At 26.5% G+C, this 23,863-nt stretch overlaps 2 protein-coding genes across 2 annotated transcripts in view; both read right to left on the bottom strand.

Annotated features, from left to right (window-relative positions):
* Rchy1 (Ring finger and CHY zinc finger domain containing 1) overlaps positions 1 to 17,542 on the bottom strand; it is a 76,507-nt gene extending 58,965 nt beyond the window's left edge. The window contains exon 1 of the mRNA XM_075293717.1: positions 16,334 to 17,542. The gene's annotated coding sequence lies outside the window, so the exon portion shown is untranslated. The remainder of the gene's footprint in view (positions 1 to 16,333) is intronic.
* Positions 17,543 to 21,274: 3,732 nt separating this feature from the next.
* On the bottom strand, positions 21,275 to 22,456 carry LOC142224514 (uncharacterized). Its single transcript, XM_075294293.1, has one exon. It carries the CDS (start codon positions 22,454 to 22,456, stop codon positions 21,275 to 21,277), a length of 1,182 nt encoding a protein of 393 aa, XP_075150408.1.
* Positions 22,457 to 23,863: the final 1,407 nt, after the last annotated feature.

The following is a 23,863-nucleotide window of genomic DNA, read 5'->3' as shown; positions in this document are numbered from 1 at the left end:
AAATCTACAGAAATAAAATTTTGACAAAATTTTCTATAGAAATACAATTTTGACAAAATTTTCTATAAAAATAAAATTTTGAAAAAATATTCTATAGAAATAAAATATTTAGGAAATTTTCCATAGAAATAAACATTTGTGGAAATTTTTCATTGAAATAAAATTTAAACAAAATTTTCTATAGAAATAAAATTTTGACAAAATTTTCTATAGAAAAAAAATTTTGTCTATAAGTTCCATATAAATAAAATTTTGACAAAATCTTGTAAAGAACTAAAATTTTGATAAAATTCTCCATAAAAGTAAAATTTTGACAACATTTTCTATAAAAGTAAAATGTTGACAAAAATTTCTATAAAAGTAAAATTTGGACAAAATTTTCTATAAAAAAAATTCGAGAAAAATTTCTAAAGCAATAAACTTTAGAGAACATTTTCTATAGAAATGAAATTATGACAAATTTTTGTTAAAATACAACATTTAGAAAAAATTTTCTATACAATATTCAATAGAAATAAAATTTTTATAAAATATGTATTACTGAAAAAAATTAAAAATCAAAGTAATTATGAAAACCAATAAAATGGTTAAACAATTTTCCTTAGAAATTTTGACAAAAGTGCCTATAAAAAATAAAATATTGATAAAATATTCTATAGAAATAAAATTTTTAGAAAATTTTCCATAGAAATAAACATTTGTGGACATTTTTCATAGAAATAAAATTTTAACAAAATTTTCTATAGAAATAAAGTTTGACAAAAGTTCCATAGAAATAATATTTTGACAAAATCTTCTATAGAAATAAAATTTTGACAAAATTTTCTATAGAAATAAAATTTTGACAACATTTTCTATAGAAATAAAATTTTGACAACATTTTCTATATAAGTAAAATTTTGACAAAATTTTCTAAAAAAAAATCTAGAAAATTTCTAGGGAATAAACTTTAGAGAACATTTTCTATACAAATGAAATTATGACAAATTTTTGTTAAGGTACAACATTTAGAAGAAATTTTCTATACAATTTTCAATAGAAATAAAATTTTGACAAAATTTTCTATAAAAATAAAATGTTGACAATATTTTCTATAGAAATAAAATTTTGACAAATTTTCTATAGAAATAAAATTTTGACAAAATTTTCTATAAAAATAAAATTTTGACAATATTTTCTAGAGAAATAAAATTTTGACAAAATGTTCTATAGAAATAAAATGTTGAGAAAATTTTCTATAGAAATAAAATTTTGACAAACTTTTCTACAGAAATAAAATTTTGACAAACTTTTCTATAAAAATAAAATTTTGACAAAAATTTCTATGGAAATAAAATTTCGATATAATTTTCTAAAGAAATAAAATTTTGACAAAATTTTCGAAGAAATAAAATTTTGACAAAATTTTCTATAGAAATAAAATTATGATAAAATGTTCTATAGAAGTAAAATTTTGAAAAAAAAAATCTATAGAAATGAGATTTTGACAAAATTTTCTATAGAAATAAAATTTCGATATAATTTTCAAAAGAAATAAAATTTTGACAAACTTTTCTATAGAAATAAAATTTTGACAAAATTTTCTATAGAAGTGAAATTTTGAAAAAAAAAATCTATAGAAATAAAATATTGACAAAGTTTTCTATAGAAAAAACATTTTGACAAAATTTTCTATAGAAATAAAATTTGGATAAAATTTTCTATAGAAATAAAATTTTGAAAAAAAATTCCTATAGAAATAAAATTTTGACAAAATTTTCTATAGAAATAAATTTTTAACAAAATTTTCTATAGAAATAAAATTTTGACAAACTTTTCTATAGAAATAAGATTTTGACAAACTCTTCTATAGAAATGAAATTTTGACAAAATTTTCTATAGAAATAAAATTTTGACAAAATTTTCTATAGAAATAAAATTTTGACAAAATTTTCTATAGAAATAAAATTTTGACAACATTTTCTATAGAAGTAAAATTTTGAAAAAAATTTCTATAGAAATAAAATTTCAATATAATTTTCTATAAAAATAAAATTTTAAAAAAAATTTTCTATAGAAATAAAATTTTGAAAAAATTTTCTATAGAAATAAAATTTTGAAAAAATTTTCGATAGAAATAAAATTTTGACAAAATTTTCTATAGGAATAAAATTTTGACAAAATTTTCTATAGAAATAAAATTTTGACAATATTTTCTACAGAAATAAAATTTTGACAAAATGTTCTATAGAAATAAAATTTTGACAAAATTTTCTATAGAAATAAAATTTTGACAAAATTTTCTATAGAAATAAAATTTTGACAAAATTTTCTATAGAAATAAAATTTTGACAAAATTTTCTATAGAAGTAAAATTTTGAAAAAAATTTCTATAGAAATAAAATTTCAATATAATTTTCTATAGAAATAAAATTTTAAAAAAATTTTCTATAGAAATAAAATTTTGAAAAAATTTTCTATAGAAATGAAATTTTAAAAAAATTTTCTATAGAAATAAAATTTTGAAAAAAATTTCGATAGAAATAAAATTTTGACAAAATTTTCTATAGAAATAAAATTTTGACAAAATTTTCTATAGGAATAAAATTTTGACAAAATTTTCTATAGAAATAAAATTTTGACAATATTTTCTACAGAAATAAAATTTTGACAAAATGTTCTATAGAAATAAAATTTTGACAAAATTTTCTATAGAAATAAAATTTTGATAAAATGTTCTATAGAAATAAAATTTTGACAAAATTTTCTATAGAAATAAAATTTTGACAAAATTTTCTATAGAAATAAAATTTGGATAAAATCTTGACAAAATGTTCTATAGAAGTAAAATTTTGAAAAAGTTTTCTATAAAAATAAAATTTTTCTATAGAAATAAAATTTTGACAAAATTTTCGATAGAAATAAAATTTTGATTTTTCTAGATAAAATTTTGACAAAATTTTCTATAGAAGTACAATTTTGATAAAATATTCTATAGAAATAAAATTTTGAAAAAATTTTCTATAGAAATAAAATTTTGACAAAATGTTCTATAGAAGTAAAATTTTGAAAAAGTTTTCTATAAAAATAAAATTTTTCTATAGAAATAAAATTTTGACAAAATTTTCGATAGAAATAAAATTTTGATTTTTCTAGATAAAATTTTGACAAAATTTTCTATAGAAGTACAATTTTGATAAAATATTCTATAGAAATAAAATTTTGAAAAAATTTTCTATAGAAATAAAATTTTGACAAAATGTTCTATAGAAGTAAAATTTTGAAAAAGTTTTCTATAAAAATAAAATTTTTCTATAGAAATAAAATTTTGACAAAATTTTCGATAGAAATAAAATTTTGATTTTTCTAGATAAAATTTTGACAAAATTTTCTATAGAAGTACAATTTTGATAAAATATTCTATAGAAATAAAATTTTGAAAAAATTTTCTATAGAAATAAAATTTTGAGAAAAAAATTTTTAGAAATAAATATTCGGATAAATTTTCTATAGAAATAAAAATTGGAGAAGAACGTGTATAAAAATACAATTTTGAGAAAATTTTTTATAGAAATCACATTGATAGAAGTAAAATGTTGACAATATTTTCTATAGTAATAAAATTTTTCTATAGAGATTAAATTTTAAGAAAATTTTCTTAGAAATAAAATTTTTTGAAAAAAAAAAATTAGAAAGTTTTTTATAGAAAAAAAATTAGAAACTTTTCTATAGACAAAATATTGACAAAATGTTCTACATAAATAAAATTTTGACAAAATGTGGAATTTGTGTGTTTTCCTTCCTAACGCTTTAAGTCCAGAACGCACGAACCGATTTCCATGGTTTGGCATTCGTTGGAAAGGTCTCGTGCTCCGTATGGTTTATAGCAAAGAAAATTCAAGAACAGTTTCAACGGAAAAGCGGGAAAATCTTTTTTTTTATATATAGCGCCATCTCTGATGCTACTCCAGAACGCACGAACCGATTTCCATGGTTTGGCATTCGTTGGAAAGGTCTCGGGCTCTGTGAGGTTTATAGCAAATAAAATTCAAGAAAAGTTTCAACGGAAAAGCGGAAAAAATCTTTTTTTACATACAGCGCACAATACAAAATTCTATAATTTGAATTCATCGCAGTTGCTATTGTTATAAAATAATTTTATTTTTTCACATGAAAAATGTTCGGAGAACGTAGAGTGTAATCATATGGTGAAAATGGGGTACCTCATTTTTTGATATCTGGTGGGAGAGGGGGACATCACACTTGCCCAACTTTTTCAAAATTGCGCCAAAGTTCGCTGATTTGGGTGAAATTTCTAGGAAGGTTAGGTTTGATGTCTAGAAAAAGACCCGCTACTTTATTCTTCGATATTTAGTCGCGGAGCTGGACCACCCCTTTATACGATTTTTGTTTAAAGTACAGTAAAAAAACAAAAATTCTCTTATTTACTTGAGATTTACAGAGAACACTCCGTGAGGTTATGCATTTATTGATATAAAATTTGGAGATAAGTTTCCATAGAAAGAAAATTTTGAGAAAGTTTTCTTTTTGGGAAATTCTCCATAAAAAAGGGGAAATCCTCTAAAAAAAATTCAAAAAAAATTCTGGAGAAAACTTAATTATTTGCTATGGTAATACAATTTTGGGAAAGTTGTCTCAGAAATAAAATTATGAGAAATTGCTTATAGAAAAAAAATTGTGATAAAACTTTCTATATATGTTGACAAAGTTTTTCATACAAATACAATTTTGTCAAAATATTTTATACAAAATTATTAGGAAATTTTTTTATAGATATATATTCTGGGAGAGATTTAAAAAAAAAATTAAAACTTCACTAAAGTTTTCTTTAAACATCCTGCGGATTAAAATATCAAAAAAAATCTAAAAACTTTAGCAGCAATTTGCATACCTCATTTTTATTTCATACGTAGAAAATATATGTAACTTTTTTTATAATTTTATGCATAATCCATAATAAATGAAATTATGTGGATATATATTAGATGTCTACACATATTCGTATATTGGAAGTTTTTTTTTTCTGTACATTCGACCATTAATATTCCATTAAACTAAACTTTTTTATGGTTAATTAAGCAATTGCATTGTAATGGCAAGACAAAAAAACCCATAGACTCAAATTGAAATTTCAAAACAAAAACCGTTTATATTGAATGTCATTTTCGGATGTCAATTTTATTTTTGGGGCGGGGGAGCCATAAGAAATTGTGTCATTGTAAGCAATTCGGGACTTTCTATTTTGGCGAAAATATTTTATTTTTTGCATTCAATCTTATCAAAAGACAATTAATTACATAAAGTAAGCTATAAAAGGAGACAGATATATGTGTTCACTGGGGTTTTGTAAAATCGTGATGTATTTTTTTGATAGGTTTCGTATGAGACGTGCCTTCAGTAGATAAGTCTGCTTATATGTTGCATGTTAATTATGTAGGTAATCAAGAATTGGACATTGAATACCAATATTTTGATTGGTGTTATATCATCAAGGATTTTGATATTGTTTATGTGACTGAAGTCTTTATTAAGTGAATTGCTTATATTTAGTAACAGAAAATTTAATCAAAAATTTATTTCTATAGAAATTTTTTGCAAAATTTTATTTCTATAGATATTTTTTACAAAATTTTATTTCTATAGACAATTTTGTAACAATTTTATTTCTATAGAAAATTTTAGCAAAATTTTATTTATATAGAAAATTTTGTCAAAATTTTATTTATATAGAAAATTTTGTCAAAATTTTATTTATATAGAAAATTGTACCAAAATTTTATTTATATAGAAAATATTACCAGAATTTTATTTATATAGAAAATATTACCAAAATTTTATTTATATAGAAAATTTTATCAAAATTTTATTTCTATAGATATTTTTTACAAAAACTTATTTCTATAGAAAATTTTGTCACAGTTTTATTTCTTTAGAAAATTTTACCAAAATTTTATATAGAAAATTTTGTCAAAATTTTATTTCTTCAAAAAATTTTGCCAAAATTTTATTTATATAGAAAATTTTGTGAAAATTTTATTTATATAGAAAATTTTGTCAAAATTTTATTTATATAGAAAATTTTGTCAAAATTTTATTTCTATAGAAAATGTTTGAAACTTTTATTTCTATTTATTTCTGTAGATATTTTTTACAAAATTTTATTTCTATAGAAAATTTTGTGAAGATTTTATTTCTATAGAAAATTTTGTCACAATTTTATTTCTATAGAAATTTTTACCAAAATTTTATTTATATAGAAAATTTTGTCAAAATTTTATTTCTTTAAGATATCTTGCCAAAATCTTATTTATATAGAAAATTTTGCAAAAATTTTATTATATAGAAAATTTTGTGAAAATTTTATTTATATAGAAAATGTTTGCAAAATTTTATTTCTATAGAAAATTTTTGCAAATTTTTTTTGTAGATATTTTGTACAAAATTTTATTTCTTTAGAAAATTTTACCAAAATTTTATTTCTATAGAAAATTTGGTCAAAATTTTATTTATATAGAACATTTTGTCAAAATTTCATTTATATAGAAAATTTTATTCCTATAGATAATTTTACCAATATTTTATTTCTACAGAAAATTTTGTAAAAATTTTATTTCTGTAGAAAATTTGGTCAAAATTTTATTTCTATAGAAATGTTTGTCAAAATTTTATTTCTATAGATAGATATTTTTTACAAAATTGTATTTCTATAGAAAATTTTGTCATAATTTTATTTCTATAGATAATTTTACCAAAATTTTATTTATATGGAAAATTTTGTCAAAATTTTATTTCTATAGAAAATGTTTGAAAATTTTATTTATATAGAAAATTTTGTGAAAATTTTATTTATATAGAAAGTTTTGTAAAAATTTTATTTCTATAGATATTTTTAACAAAATTTTATTTTTTTAGAAAATTTTACCAAAATTTTATTTATATAGAAAATTTTGCCAAAATTCTATTTCTATAGAAAATTTTGTAAAAATTTTATTTCTATAGAAAGTTTTGACAAAATTTTATTTCTGTAGAAAGTTTTATCAAAATTTTATTTCTATAGAAAATTTTGTAAAAATTTTATTTCTATAGAAAGTTTTGACAAAATTTTATTTCTGTAGAAAGTTTTATCAAAATTTTATTTCTATAGAAAACTTTTGCAAAATTTTATTTCTATAAATATTTTTTACAAAATTTTATTTCATTAGAAAATTTTACCAAAATTTTATTTCTGTAGAAAATTGTCTCAAAATTCTATTTCTATAAAAATTTTGTCAAAATTTTATTTCTATAGAAAATTTTTGCAAAATTTTATTTCTATAGAAAATTGTGTTACAATTTTATTTCTATAGAAAAATTTACCAAACTTTTATTTATATAGAAAATTTTGATATTTCTTTAAAAAATTTTGCCAAAATTTTATTTGTGTAGAAAATTTTATGAAAATTTTATTTATATAGAAAATTGTGTCAAAATTTTATTTCTATAGATATTTTTTACAAAATTTTATTTCTTTAGAAAATTTTACCAAAATTTTATTTACATAGAAAATTTTGCCAAAATTCTATTTCTATAAAAAATTTTGCCAAAATTTTATTTCTATAGAAAGTTTTGTCAAAAGTTTATTTCTATAGAAAATTTTTTCAAAATTTTATTTCTATAGAAAATTTTGTTAAAATTTCATTTCTATAGAACATTTTTGCAAAATTCTATTTCTATAGAAAATGTTTGTAAAATTTTATTTCTATAGATATTTTTTACAAAATTTTATTTCTTTAGAAAATTTTACCAAAATTTTATTTATATTGAAAATTTTGCCAAAATTTTATTTCTATAGAAACTTTTACCAAAATTTTATTTATATAGAAAAATTTGTCAAAACTTTATATCTATAGAAAATTTTACCAAAATTTTATTTCTATAGAAAATCTTACCAAAATTTTATTTCTATAGAGAATTTTGTCAAAATTTTATTTCTATAGAAAATGTTTGCAAAATTTTATTTCTATAGATATTTTTTACAAAATTTTATTTCTTTAGAAAATTTTACCAAAATTTTATTTCTATAGAAAATTTTGTCAAAATTTTATTTTTATAGAAAATTTTCTCAAAATTTTATTTCTATAGAAAATTTTGTCAAAATTTCATTTCTATAGAAAATTTTTGCAAAATTATTTCATTATTAGAAATACGTTTCTTTTTTATTCAAATTCTGGAACATGCATTGTCATAAACATGCATAGTTAAAAATTATTTGCATCATAAAAATGAGAAAGCAAAATCAATTTATCATAGATTGTCATTAAAATTTTAAAATCTTAAAATCTAAATATAATTTCGTTTACCTTTCGATGCCACATCCGTAGGTGTCTTTGGTGATTAGACACAATGAATAAGCTTCACTTAATTCGTATAGAGACAAAACACAATATTTTTAGAGCTGTTAATGTTTTTTCTAAGAATTCTGTAAGAAGGTCATGCATATAAATCGCGTTTTTAAGACGAAACTAGACAATTCTTTATTGTTTTCCTTATTTTCTATATATCTATGGATTTTTAAATTGATTTCGCTTTCAACTGCTGCATAATTAATTCGATCATAGCTCAAAACTCAATTAATTTGCTCTTGCTAAAGTGTTTCCATTGTACACTTTCAAAAATACCCCAGGGCCATTATAATTGTTCAGTTTGCTAATTATGTAATAATTGATTCTTGTGCTCCTCTAAAAAGGCACATCTATTGAAATCTATTGTTCTTTAAATACTATACACAATATTTTATTTCATTATTCAATTCAATATAGAATTTATTAAAATTGATTTCAATCTAACAGAGCCAACTAATGTAACATGGGTCATTAAGAGTGTCGTTAGGGTTTATTGTTGATTTTTCAATATTTTTACAACGCTGTTTGGTATTAAACAGTGATTGTTCACTAAATTGAAATTTTGACAAAAAATAAAAATTTTGACAAATGATAAAAAGTTCTATAGAACTAAAATTTTACACAAAATTTTTATACAAATAAAATTTGCAAACATTTTCCACAGAAATAAAATTTTGCAACAATTTTCTAAAGAAACAAAATTCTAACAAAGTTTTCTATAGAAGTAAAATTTTGAAAACATTTTCTATAGAAATAGAATTTAGCAAAAATTTTCTATAGAAATAAAATTTTGAAAACATTTTCTATAGAAATAGAATTTAGCAAAAATTTTACATAGAAACAAAATTTTGACAAAATTTTCTATAGAAATAAAATTTTGACAAAATTTTCTATAGAAATAAAATTTTGACTAAATTTTCTATAGAAATAAAATTTTGACAAAGTTTTCTATAGAAATAAAATTTTGATTAAATTTTCTATAGAAATTAAATTTTGACAAAATTTTCTATAGAAATAAAATTTTGAAAAATTTTTCTATAGAAATAAAATTTTCTTAAGAAATAAAATTTTGAAAAAAATTTCTAGAGAAATAAATTTTTGAGAAAATTTCCTAAAGAAATAAAATTTTGAGAGAATTTTCTATAGAAAAAAAATTTTGACAAAAATTTCTTTATAAATAAAATTTTGACAAAATTCTCTATAGTAAAAAAAATGACAAAACTTTCTAAAGAAATACAATTTTGAAATTTCTATAGAAATAAAATTTTGAGAACATTTTCTGTAGAAATACAATTTTGAGAAAATTTTTTGTAGAAATAACATTTTGACAAAATGTTCTATAGAAATAAAATTCAGACATAATTTTCTTTATAAATTGACAAAATTTTCCATTGAAATAAAATTTTGACAAAATTTTCTATAGAAATATGATTTTGACAAAATTTTCTATAAAATTAAAATGTTGAAAAATGTTTTTATAGAAATAAAAATTTTACAACATTTTCTATAGAAATAAAATATTGACAAAATTTTCTAAAGAAATAAAATTTTGACACGATTTGCTATAGAAATAAAATTTTGAGAAATTTTTTAAGAAAATTTTTTATAGAAAATTTTGTTAAATTTTCTATAAAAATTTGAAAAAATTTCTGTAGAAATTAAATTTTGACAAAATTTTCTAAAGAAATAAAATTTTGACAAAATTTTCAATAGAAATAAAATTTTGCAAAAATTTTCTATAGAAATAAAATTATGAGAAAATTTTCTATAGAAATAACTTTTTGACAAAATTTTCTATAGAAATATAATTTTGTCAACAATTTTCTATAGAAATAAAATTTTGAGAAAATTTTCAATAGAAATAAATTTTTGACAAAATTTTCTAGAGAAATAAAATTTTGTCAACAATTTTCTATAGAAATAAAATTTTGCAAACATTTTCTATAGAAATAAAATTGTGCAAACATTTTCTATAGAAATAAAATTTTACAAAAATTTTGTATAGAAATAAGATTTTGATAAAATAAAATTCTGACAAAATTTTCTATAGAAATAAAATTTTGCAAAAATTTTGCAAAAATTTTCTATATAAATAAAAATTTGCAAAAATTTTCTATAGAAATAAAAGTTTGACAATTTTTTCTATAGAAATCAAATGTTGAGAAAAGTTCAAATAAAATTTTCAGAAAATTTTCTTTAGAAATAAACTTTTCAGAAAATTTTCTTTAGAAATAAAATTTTTAGAAAATTTTATATAGAAATATAATTTTCAGAAAATTTTCTATAGAAATAAAATGTTGGCAAAATGTTGTATAGAAAAAAATTTAACAAAATTGTCTATATACATAAGATATTTACAAAATAATGTTTTTCTATACTTGCAAGATAAGTGAATCTTCCAACCTACACTGCCAATTTGACTAATATGGTTTCATGTTTTTTGTGCGAATTCTATTACAAGTCTTTGAATGACATTTGATTAATTAAACCAAACACTTGTGATTTAAATAAAAAAATGTATTTATTTACAAACTTTAAATTTGATCACAATGGAATGTCAACGTTAATGATAAATGTTTTCGTTGGAAAGCCAAGACACAGAAAAATTATGTGACATTCTACTTTAAACAAATTAGTAGAATTCTTCTTAAGTTTCTTATTTCTTCACTATACACTAATATACATTACGTGTATAGGTCGATCAACTCAGGTTTTTGTAGAAATTCATGTTTCTTTGATAAGATCTTGAGTTGAATAAGCACCATATGAAAGAACTATGGGGGGTAGCACCCATGCATAAGAGAGAGAATTACCACCTATGGTATTGCAATGGACCTCCGCCATCGATTGTTCCTTCCTGAGGCTTCTGAAGTTAAATCTTGGGGGAGTCAGTTTCTATGGGTGCGATATATAATTATGGGCCGATATGGACCAATTTATCTATGGTTGTTAGTCGGCATATACTAACACCACACACCCGATCGGATGAAATTTGCTCCTACAAGAATAAATTACCTTTTGTGTAATCCGATATCGGCTCAAAACTGTATACACAAAAGGTAATTTGCTCTTGTGGGAGCAAATTTCATCCGATCGGGTGTGTGGTGTTAGTATATGCCCTCTAACAACCATAGATAAATTGGTCCATATCATTTTAATGGTTTTGACAAAATATTTAAATATTCAGAGAAAGTCTTTAACAAACTTATTTGCTAATGGTCTCGATTTTGTAAAATCCAGAATCAAAAACACGATTTTCTTGAATTTCAAGAATGTTTTGGTCGGAAAAAGCTTGTGATTCTATATTGCCCCTCTATATTATCTTCTATAATCATTCTAGTTAAGAAATTATCGATCGCGCACTAAAATAATGCAAACCATTACAATCATAGAAAATTTCTATAAATAGAAAATTTTGTCAAAATTTTATTTGTATAGAAAATTTCGTCAAAATTTTATTTGTATCGAAAATTTTGTCAACATTTTATTTTTATAGAAAATTTTGTCAAAATTTTATTTCTATAGAAAATTTTGTCAAAATTTTATTTCTATAAAAAATTTTTTCAAAATTTTTTGCTATAGAAAATTTTGTCAAAATTTTATTTCTATGGAAAATTTTGTCAAAATTTTATTTCTATGGAAAATTTTGTCAAAAATTTTTGTTTCTATGAAAATTTTGTCAAAATTTTATTTCTATGGAAAATGTTGTCAAAATTTTTTTCTTTTGGAAAATTTGTCAAATTTTTTTTCTATCGAAAATAATGTCAAAATTTTATTTCTATTGAAAATTTTGTCAAAATTTTATTTCTATAGAAAATTTTGTCAAAAATTTTTGTTTCTATGAAAATTTTGTCAAAATTTTATTTCTATGGAAAATGTTGTCAAAATTTTTTTTTTTGGAAAATTTGTCAAATTTTTTTTCTATCGAAAATAATGTCAAAATTTTATTTCTATTGAAAATTTTGTCAAAATTTTATTTCTATAGATAATTTTGTCAAAATTTTATTTCTATGAAAAATTTTGTCAAAATTTTATATCTATGGAAAATTTTGTCAAAAATTTTTGTTTCTATGAAAATTTTGCCAAAATTTTATTTCTATGGAAAATGTTGTCAAAATTTTTTCTTTTGGAAAATTTGTCAAATTTTTTTTCTATCGAAAATAATGTCAAAATTTTATTTCTATTGAATATTTTGTCAAAATTTTATTTCTATAGAAAGTTTTGTCAAAATTTTATTTCTATAGAAAATTATGTCAAAATTTTATTTTTATAGAAAATTTTGTCAAAATTTTATTTCTATAACAAATTTTGTCAAAATTTGATTTCTATGGAAAATTTTGTCAAAATTTTATTTCTATGGGAAATTTTGTCAAAATTTTATTTCTATAGCAAATGTTGTCAAAATTTTATTTCTATGGAATACTTTGACAAAATTTTATTGTATAGAAAATTTTGTCAAAATATTATTTCTATAGAAAATTTTGTCAAAAGTTTATTTCTATAGAAAATTTTGTCAAAATTTTATTTCTATAGAAAATTTTGTCAAAATTTTATTTCTATAGAAAATTTTGCCACATTTTATTTCTATAGAAAATGTTGTCAAAATGTTGTATCCATAGAAAATTTTGTCAAAATTTTATTTCTATAGGAAATTTTGTCAATTTTTTTGTTGTCACAGTTTTATTTCTATAGAAATTTTTGTCAAAATTTTTTTTCTATAGAAAATTTTGTCAAAATTTTATTTCTATGAAAATTTTGTCAAATTTTTATTTCTAGAAAAAATTTTGTCAAAATGTTATTTCTATAGAAAATTTTTTAAAAATGTTATTTCTATAGAAAATTTTGTCAAAATTTTATTTCTATATAAAAATTGTTTCAAAATTTTATTTCTATAGAAAATTTTGTCAAAACTTTATTTCTATAGAAAATGTTGTCAAAATTTTGTATCCATAGAAAATTTTGTCAAAATTTTATTTCTATAGAAAATTTTGTAATTTTTTTGTCACAGTTTTATTTCTATAGAAATTTTTGTCAAAATTTTATTTCTATAGAAAATTTTGTCAAAATGTTATTTCTATAGAAAATTTTGTCAAAATTTTATTTCTATAGAAAATTTTATTTCTATGGAAAATTTTGTAAAAAATTTATTTCTATGAAAATTGTGTCAAAATTTTATTTCTATAGAAAATTGTGTCAAAATGTCATTTCTATAGAAAATTCTGTCAAAATTTTATTTCTATAGAAAATTTTGTAAAAAATTTTATTTATATAGAAAATTTTGTCAAAATTTTATTTCTATAGCAAATTTTTGTCAAAATTTTATTTCTATTGAAAATTTTGTCAAAGTTTTATTTCTATAGAAAATTTTGTCATATTTTTATTTCTATAGAAATTTTTGTCAAAATTTTATTTCTACAGAAAATTTTCTCAAAATTGTATTTCTATAGTAAATTTTGTTCAAATTATATTTGTGAACAAAACGTCTGTCAAAATTTTATTTCCATAGAAAATTTTGTCAAAATTTTATTTCTACAGACAATGTTGTCAAAATTTTATTTCTACAGAAAATTTTATCAAAATTTTATTTCTATGGAAATTTTTTGCAAAATATTATTTCTACGGAAAATTTTGTCAAAATGCTATTTCTATAGAAAATTTTATCAAAATTTTATTTCAATAGAAAATTTTGTCAAAATTTTATTTCTATTGAAAATGTCAAAATTTGTTTCTTTTGGAAAATTTGTCCAATTTTTTTCTATCGAAAATATTGTTACAATTTTATTTCCATAGAAAATTTTGTCATAATTTTATTTCCGTAGAAAATTTTGTCAAAATTTTATTTCCATAGAAAATTTTGTGTTCGTAAGCGGATATAAAACTAAAACAAGTAAGGAAAGTCTAAAGTCGGGCGGGCCGACTATATTATACCCTGCACCACTTTGTAGATCTAAATTTTCGATACCATATCACATCCGTCAAATGTGTTGTGGCTATATATAAAGGTTTGTCCCAAATACATACATTTAAATATCACTCGATCTGGACAGAATTTGATAGACTTCTTCAAAATCTATAGACTCAAAATTTAAGTCGGCTAATGCACTAGGGTGGAACACAATGTCAGTAAAAAAATAAGGAAAACATTTAAATTTGGAGCAATTTTAAGAAAACTTCGCAAAAGTTTATTTATGATTTATCGCTCGATATATATGCATTAGAAGTTTCGGAAAATTAGAGTCATTTTTACAACTTTTCGACTAAGCAGTGGCGATTTTACAAGGAAAATGTTGGTATTTTGACCATTTTTGTCGAAATCAGAAAAACATATATATGGGAGCTATATCTAAATCCGAACCGATTTCAACCAAATTTGGCATAGCTACAATGCTAATTCTACTCCCTGTGGAAAATTTCAACTAAATCGAAGTTAAAAATTGGCCTCTACGGTCATATGAGTGTAAATCGGGCGAAAGCTATATATGGGAAATATATCTAAATCTGAACCGATTTCAACCAAATTTGGCACGCATAGCTACAATGCTAATTCTACTGCCTGTGCAAAATTTCAACTAAATCGGAGCAATAAATTGGCCTCTGGGGGCAAATGAGTGTAAATCGGGCGAAAGCTATATATGGGAGCTATATCTAAATCTGAACCGAGTTCAACCAAATTTGGCACGCATAGCTACAATGCTAATTATACTCCCTGTGCAAAATTTCAACTAAATCGGAGCAAAAAATTGGTCTCTGTGGGCAAATGAGTGTAAATCGGGCGAAAACTATATATGGGAGCTATATCTAAATCTGAACCGAGTTCAACCAAATTTGGCACGCATAGCTACAATGCTAATTATACTCCCTGTGCAAAATTTCAACTAAATCGGAGCAAAAAATTGGCCTCTGTGGGCAAATGAGTGTAAATCGGGCGAAAACTATATATGGGAGCTATATCTAAATCTGAACCGATTTGGCTGATATTTTGCAAGTTTTTCGAGACTCATAAAATATTCGGATGTACGGAATTTGAGGAAGATCGGTTGATATACACGCCAATTATGACCAGATCCAAAATCAATAGGGATCGTCTTTGAGCCGAAACAGGACCCTATACGAAATTTTAGGACAATTGGACTAAAACTGCGAGCTGTACTTTGCACACAAAAATACATCAACAGACAGACAGACAGACGGACAGACAGAAAGACGGACAGACAGAAAGACGGACGGACATCGCTAAATCGACTCAGAATTTAATTCTAAGACGATCGGTATACTAAACGATGGGTCTCAGACTTTTCCTTCTTGGCGTTACATACAAATGCACAAACTTATTATACCCTGTACCACAGTAGTGGTGAAGGGTATAAAAAGATAATATTTAAAGTTGAGGTGACAAACAACATTTTATTTTCTTAAAATTCAGTCTAAAGGAGCTCTTGACAATAACCTCCCAATGAATTTTTGTTGAAATTTTGTAAAAAGTACTTTTTCGCTCAAAAAAATACCCTTTTTGTACCTTCTTAAAAATTGTAGTTTCCATCCCTGGCATATATTAATAACAAGAACCGCATATCAACCGGATCGGATGAGATTTGTCCTCCGAATTTTATCACACGATCCGGTTATACCTGGAGGTTCCGGAGTTCAAATTTCGGCATCGGTTTATATGGGGGCTATATATATAATTGTGGACTAATAAGGACCAATTTTGTTTAAGGATTTTAAATTTTTACTGTTTTTCAAATTAATTTTATCATGGCAACCCTGACAAAAAATGGCTAGGTTATTTAATGTCAAAAGAGAGTAACATACATATGTATGGTGTGGTGGAGATTTCGGCTACCTTTATCCACCCCACAAATAAGCAAAAACCACAAACAAACAAAAAAAATGAAGTGAAACGAATCATTGGAGTATTAATGAGAAAAAATCAAAACAAGTGGCTTAGTTACCTGTTGATGTTGTTGTTGTAGGTTAAAACGTGTCTCCAATTTACATACAAGTGACACTGACGCCACATAAGCTCCAAAAAAAAAACAGAAACACACACACACTCAGGTTTATTGCACGCGGAGTAGAATTTACAAAAACAAATATGAATTGGTGATTTTTTTATTTTATTATTTCAATATTGTTTGTTTGTTTTTTTTTTCTTTTCAATATTTCTATAATCTGCTGCTACTTAAAAATCCAAAAATAAAATTACTGAAAGTCCAAAAAAACGAAGGTATAGGAGTGAAATTTTTGGCTTTGGTGACACAAAAAAATATTTGACACAAAAAATACTCAAAACTCGAACAGTAAGAGACCGCAAAAATATACACAATTCTTGTTTTTTTTTGTTATATTTTGTTAATTAATCGTCATTAATTAACAGCAGATTAATTGTTTAAATATTCGTTGCTATATTCGTTGTTTTTGTTGGTGTTGTTGATGGTGGTGATCGGGTTTTGAGCATCAATAGTCATTTGTTTATGGATGGCATCTCTCTTAAGGCTTCGTGTAGAAGGGCAAACCGAAGACACACGAAGAGTTCTAGCATTAATAACGATCAACAGATAGAACAGGCAATTGCCGGTTATTCTCAGTGCGTGCGTTTGTGTATGTGTACTTATTTGCCTCTGGAGGTCGTCGATCATCAAAAGATTCATAGGACTATGGGTGGGCATTGGGTTCTCCTCATCTCCATTTCATTGAGAAGGAAAGCCTTCATTTATATTAGAACTTCATTTATGTATGCGAAATTGATCAATCAAATGAGTGATTGATTGAATTAAAAATTGTTTTTTTTTTATATATTTTTTGAAATTAATTTTTTTTGTAAGTTTAGTTGTTTTAAAAAACAAATAAGTTTTTTTTTCTTTGGGTTTTTTATCCAAGTTGGAATGTTATGAATTCAATTGTTGGTTTTTATATTTCCTTGAAATTGTATTCATTTTCATATTTGCTTTTTCTCTGTTATCAATCATATAAAAAATTTACACTTTTTGTTTTTTTTTGCATTGGACAATTCATATATAGAAACTATAAACAAAACGCAACAGCAAAACAAAAAAAAAAAACGCATTTAAATTGTATCAAACAATCAAAGGAGACGACACATGGGTATCACGTTTCCGTTAAATTTAAATATCAAACCGTTGTTCGAACCGTTTCATTTAAACGCCCATAAACGACTGAATGAATTTTCAATACGCGATTGAGTTTCAGTATGGTTTATGAATATTTGTTACACAGAGTACTCATTCGCTAAACGATCGCTTTAAATTATTTTGTTATAACTTGCTGCTCATCATTGTTTAATACCCAGTGGCATAATTCGTAAATCGATCTGCGGTAAGGCCTTAAATGAAAGGCCCCAAAAGATGATGTCTTTACTAATGTTTAAAAGGATTGTCATCGGCGAATGTTGTCTTTCGATCTTCCTCCACAACATTTTTAACAGATATTTCATAGGATCTTGTAAGAGAGAAAAGTGCCTACTGAAAACACAATGGAACGCATAGTGATGTTTTGTGTACATTAGACAGTCGAACGCATGCAGAAAAGTGGTTCCAAATAGCTTTTTTTTGAAAATAATTCTGCAACTGTTGAACGAATAAAGATATCAACATCAGTTTTTCTTTGCGCGAAAGCTGAGGTGCTTTCCTCTAAGTTTGCTAATGTATGGATCCCTATTGACTCCACGGGCTAACCTGTAGACATTGAATGTTGGTCACCTCGGGATGGTCACCACAGGTGGTAGAATTAAAATTCTTGCTACGCACACCGAATTTAGTTAAAATCGGTTCAGATTTAGATATAGCTCCCATATACAATATATGTTAGGCCCAATAGTCACTTATATGGCCTCAGAAGCCAGAATTTTTCTCTAATTTGCTTTAAATTTTGCACAAGGAGTATATTTGATCGTCAAGTGTTTCAAGTTTAGTTGAAATCGGTTCAGATTTAGGTTTAGCCCTCATATAACAAGTTGGCTGATAAGTCCCCGGTCTAACAAAGAAAAACACATTTTTATTTTTGTCAAAATTCGTTTTTATTATTCAACATAGGTTCCTTCAAGAGCGATACAACGATTATAACGACCTTCCAATTTTTTTGATACCATTTTGGTAGTACTCCTTCGGTTTTGCCTCAAAATAGGCCTCAGTTTCGGCGATCAACTCTTCATTGCAGCCAAATTTTTCCCTGCGAGCATCGTTTTGAGGTCTGAGAACAAGAAAAAGTCGCTGGGGACCAGATCTGGAGAATACGTTGGATGGGGAAGCAATTCGAAGCCCAATTCATGAATTTTTGCTCAATGACTTGTGGCACGGTGTGTTGTCTTGGTGGAACAACACTTTTTATACCCTCCACCATAGGATGGGGGTATATTAACTTTGTCATTCCGTTTGTAACACATCGAAATATTGCTCTAAGACCCCATAAAGTATATATATTCTGGGTCGTGGTGAAATTCTGAGTCGATCTAAGCATGTCCGTCCGTCTGTCCGTCCGTCTGTGGAAATCACGCTAACTTCCGAACGAAACTAGCTATCGACTTGAAACTTGGCACAAGTAGTTGTTATTGATGTAGGTCGGTATTGAAAATGGGCCATATCGGCCCACGTTTACGTATAGCCCCCATATAAACCGATCCCCAAATTTGGCTTGCGGAGCCTTCCGGAGCAGCAAAATTCATCCGATCCGGTTGAAATTTGGTACGTGGTCTAAGTATACGGTCTCTAACAACCATGCAAAAATTGGTCCATATCGGTCCATAATTATATATAGCCCCCATATAAACCGATCCCCAGATTTGACCTCCGGAGCCTCTTGGAGGGGCAAAATTCATCCGATCCGGTTGAAATTTGGTACCTGATGTTAGTATACGGTCTCTAACAACCATGCAAAAATTGGTCCATATCGGTCCATAATTATATATAGCTCCCATATAAACCGATCCCCAGATTTGACCTCCGGAGCCTCTTGGAGGAGCAAACTTCATCCTACCCGATTGAAATTTGGTACGTGGTGTTAGTATATGGTCTCTAACAACCATGCAAAAACTGGTCCATATCGGTCCATAATTATATATAGCTCCCATATAAACCGATCCCCAGATTTGACCTCCGGAGCCTCTTGGAGGGGCAAAATTCATCCGATCCGTTTGAAATTGGGTACCTGATGTTAGTATATGGTCTCTAACAAGCATGCAAAAATTGGTCCATATCGGTCCATAATTATATATAGCTCCCATATAAACCGATCCCCAGATTGGAACTCTGGAGCCTCTTGGATGAGCAAAATTCATCCGATCCAATTGAAATTTAGTACGTGGTGTTAGTATATGGTCTCTAACAACCATGCAAAAATTGGTCCATATCGGTCCATAATTATATATAGCTCCCATATAAACCGATCCCCAGATTTGACCTCCGGAGCCTCTGGGAGGAGCAAAAGTCATCCGATGCGGTTGAAATTGGGTACATTTCGTTAGTATATGGCCTCTAACAGCCATGTAAAAATTGTCAAATTTTATTACTATAGAAAGTTTTGTCAAAATTTCATTTCTATAGAAAGTTTTGTAAAAAGTTTATTTCTATAGCAATGTTTGTCAACATTTTATTTCCATAGAAAATTTTGTCAAAATTTTATTTCTATAGAAAATTTTGTAAAAAATTTATTTCTGTAGAAAATTTTGTCAACATTTTATTTCTATAGACAATTTTGTAAACATTTTATTTCTATAGGACATTTTGTCAATTTGTTATTGATGTAGGTCGGATGGTATTGCAAATGGGCCATATCGGTCCACTTTTACGTATAGCCCCCATATAAACGGACCCCCATATTTGGCTTGCGAGGCCTCTAAGAGAAGCAAATTTCATCCGATCCGGCTGAAATTTGGTACATGGTGTTAGTATATGGTCTCTAACAACCAAATTGGTCCACATCGGTCCATAATTATATATAGCCCCCATATAAACCGATCCCCCGATTTGGATTGCGAGGCCCCTAAGAGAAGCAAATTTCATCCGATACGGCTGAAATTTGGTACATGGTGTTAGTATATGGTCTCTAACAACCATGCAAAAATTGGTCCACATCGGTTCATAATTATATATAGCCCCCATATAAACCGATCCCCCGATTTGGCTTGCGAGGCCCCTAAGAGAAGCAAATTTCATCCGATCCGGCTGAAATTTGGTACATAGTGTTAGTATATGGTCTCTAACAACCATGCAAAAATTGGTCCACATCGGTCCATAATTATATATAGCCCCCATATAAACCGATCCCTCGATTTTGCTTGCGAGGCCCCTAAGATAAGCAAATTTCATCCGATCCGACTGAAATTTGGTACATGGTGTCAGTATATGGTCTGTAAGAACCATGCAAAAATTGGTTCACATCGGTCCATAATTATATATAGCCCCCATATAAACCGATCCCCCGATTTGGCTTGCGAGGCCCCTAAGAGAAGCAAATTTCATCCGATTCGGCTGAAATTTGGTACGTGATGTTAGTATATGGTCTCTAACAACCATGCAAAAATTGGTCCACATCGGTTCATAATTATATATAGCCCCCATATAAACCGATCACCAGATTTGACCTCCGGAACCTCTTGGAAGACCAAAATTCATCTGATTCAGTTGAAATTTGGTACGTGGTGTTAATATATGGCCTCAAACTCCCATGCAAAAATTGGTCGATATCGGTCCATAATTATATATAGGCCCCATATAAACCGATCCCCAGATTTGACCTCCAGAGCCCCTTGGAAGAGCAAAATTCTTCCCATTCGGTTGAAATTTGGTACGTGATGTTAGTATATGGTATCTGTAGAGTACTTATATGTTATAGTATGGCAACATTGTCTGAGTACCAACTGTTATAACTGAAGTTTATCATAAATTGAATTCTCTCGTAAAATTGACTTGAACCAAGTCGAAGTTAAACATTTTCAAAAATGAACGACCAAGTAAAGCTGGACTATTACACTTAGAAACAACAACAACCATTGTTTTCGTAACTCCACGATAAGTGATTGAAGCATCATACTCACCCAATAGAGAAATTTGAGTACCGCTATAATCTACATATGGAGTTTTACAAGGTCTCAACTCAGCGAAGATATTTTTGTTTTTGTAAAAAGAGATGGGAACTATGATACAGGGTGCTCCAGTGTCACACACAGCTTCAATGTTAATGCCATCAATTGTAACTGGTATATAATATAAACCATTTGAATTATTACTCATTAAACTAAAGACAGAATTTTCAAAATTATAAACATCGGGGTCTTCGTTGTCCAAATTATTTGATACATAATTTACACCATTTCTTTTACCACGACAGACCGCAGCCAAATGCCCAACTGCTTTACATTTGTAACACCTGCTCTCTTTATATTTGCAGAACTGACTTTCATGATTACGCCAACCGCAGTGCTTGCACGGCCCATACTTCTTTTTTTCACTGCTCCTATATTCAGAACGATTTACTGCACTCATGCTTCTATTTACATAATTGACAGAATCGGAGACATATTGTTTGGCAGACATTCGGGTTTCAACAATCATAGCTCTTTTTAGTGCATTCTGCAGAGTAAGAGACTCGTCTTCATCACACAACTTCTCAAAAATTGTTTCAGGCAGACCAACCACAAATTGGTTCAAAACGAATGCTTCTAGATTGTCCCCAAATTTACAATTTAATGCAAGACGTTTTACCCTAGCATACCATTCAGCCACTGTTTCTCCATCAGACTTTACAGATAAGTGAAATTCTTTCCTTTCTTTGAAAACTATGACAGGAGGAGTGAAGTGCACACCCAATATTTCACATAGTTCTTTGTATGCTTTGGTGACTGGTGGATCTGGACTGCAAAGGCTATGAAGAATGTTGTAGGCGGCTGGTCCAATAGATTTTAATAAAATTGCTTTTTTTGCATTATCATCCACACAATTTACTTCGCAAAAATGTATATCCAGTTTTTCTTTCCACACTTGCCAAGATTCTACGCTGGGCGTAAATTCAGGAACATTGGAGGTTTGGAAAACTGTAACTGTAGCTGGTGCAGTCGCCATTGGATTTTTTTCCTTGACTTTTTTTTATCCTCTTTCTGATTATTCTTTAATTTTCCTCGTCGCCAATTTGTAGTATACAGACAAGAAGAACGCACAAGTGATCGGTTTCAAGGTAAACACAAAAGTGATTTTATTGAGAGAATTCAATTTATGATAAACTTCAGTTATAACAGTTGGTACTCAGACAATGTTGCCATACTATAACATATAAGTACTCTACAGTATCCAACAACCATGCAGGAATAAGAAGTTTTAAGATACCACAACCCAAGTAATTCGATTGTGGATGACAGTCTTTCGTAGAAGTTTCTACGCATTCCATGGTGGTGGGTACATAAGTTTCGGCCTGGCCGAACTTGCGGCCGTATATACTTGTTTTGTTTAATATATACCCCTTATGGACTAACTTACAATTTAGAAGACAGTGTTAAAAAGTTTTACGATACCTTGCCATCGGCAAGTGTTATCGCAACCCAAGTAATTCGATTGTGGATGACAGCCTTTAGTAGAAGTTCCTACGCAATCCATGGTGGAGGGTACATAAGATTCGGCCTGGCCGAACTTACGGCCGTATATACTTGTTTCTTCTTCATATGGGGCCGTTTTGCCGCGATTTCGACCTTCAAACGCTCCAATAACGCTATATAATAGTCCTTGTTGCTGGTTTTTCCCTTCTCAAGATAATCGATAAAATTGATTCCATGCGCATCCCAAAAACAGAGGCCATTACTTTGCCAGCGGACTTTTGAGTCTTTCCACGCTTCGGAGACGGTTCACCGGTCGCTGTCCACTCAGCCGACTGTCGATTGGACTCAGGAGTGTAGTGATGGAGCCATGTTTCATCCATTGTCACATATCGACGGAAAAACTCGGGTGTATTACGAGTTAACAGCTGCAAACACCGCTCAGAATCATCAACACGTTGTTGTTTTTGGTCAAATGTGAGCTCGCGCGACACCCATTTTGCACAGAGCTTCCGCATATCCAAATATTGATGAATGATATAGCCAACACGTTCCTTTGATATCTTTAAAGCCTCTGCTATCTCGATCAACTTCATTTTACGGTCATTCAAAATCATTTTGTGGATTTTTTTTATGTTTTCGTCGGTAACCAGCTCTTTCGGGCGTCCACTGCGTTCACCGCATATGTATTTTGCATACCAATCAATTATTGTTGAATTCCCTGGGGCAGAGTCCGGAAACTGATTATCAAGCCAAGTTTTTGCTTCCACCGTATTTTTTCCCTTCAGAAAACAGTATTTTATCAAAACCCGAAATTCTTTTTTTTCATTTTTTCACAATAACAAAAGTTGCTTCACAAAAGACGCTCTATCTCACAAACTAATTGACTTACAGACGTCAAATTTTGACACGAATCATTTGAAGGTTGGTACTATATAAAAAT

Source organism: Haematobia irritans, chromosome 2, assembly GCF_050003625.1.
Source record: "Haematobia irritans isolate KBUSLIRL chromosome 2, ASM5000362v1, whole genome shotgun sequence".
Classification (NCBI taxonomy): domain Eukaryota; kingdom Metazoa; phylum Arthropoda; class Insecta; order Diptera; family Muscidae; genus Haematobia; species Haematobia irritans.
Note: the sequence above shows the minus strand (reverse complement) of the source record. Positions and strands in the feature narration are given on the sequence as shown.

What these genes read in the sequence shown, in the direction of transcription:
- LOC142224514 (XM_075294293.1), bottom strand. Translation starts at nt 22,456, where the DNA reads ATGGCGACTGCACCAGCTACAGTTACAGTTTTCCAAACCTCCAATGTT.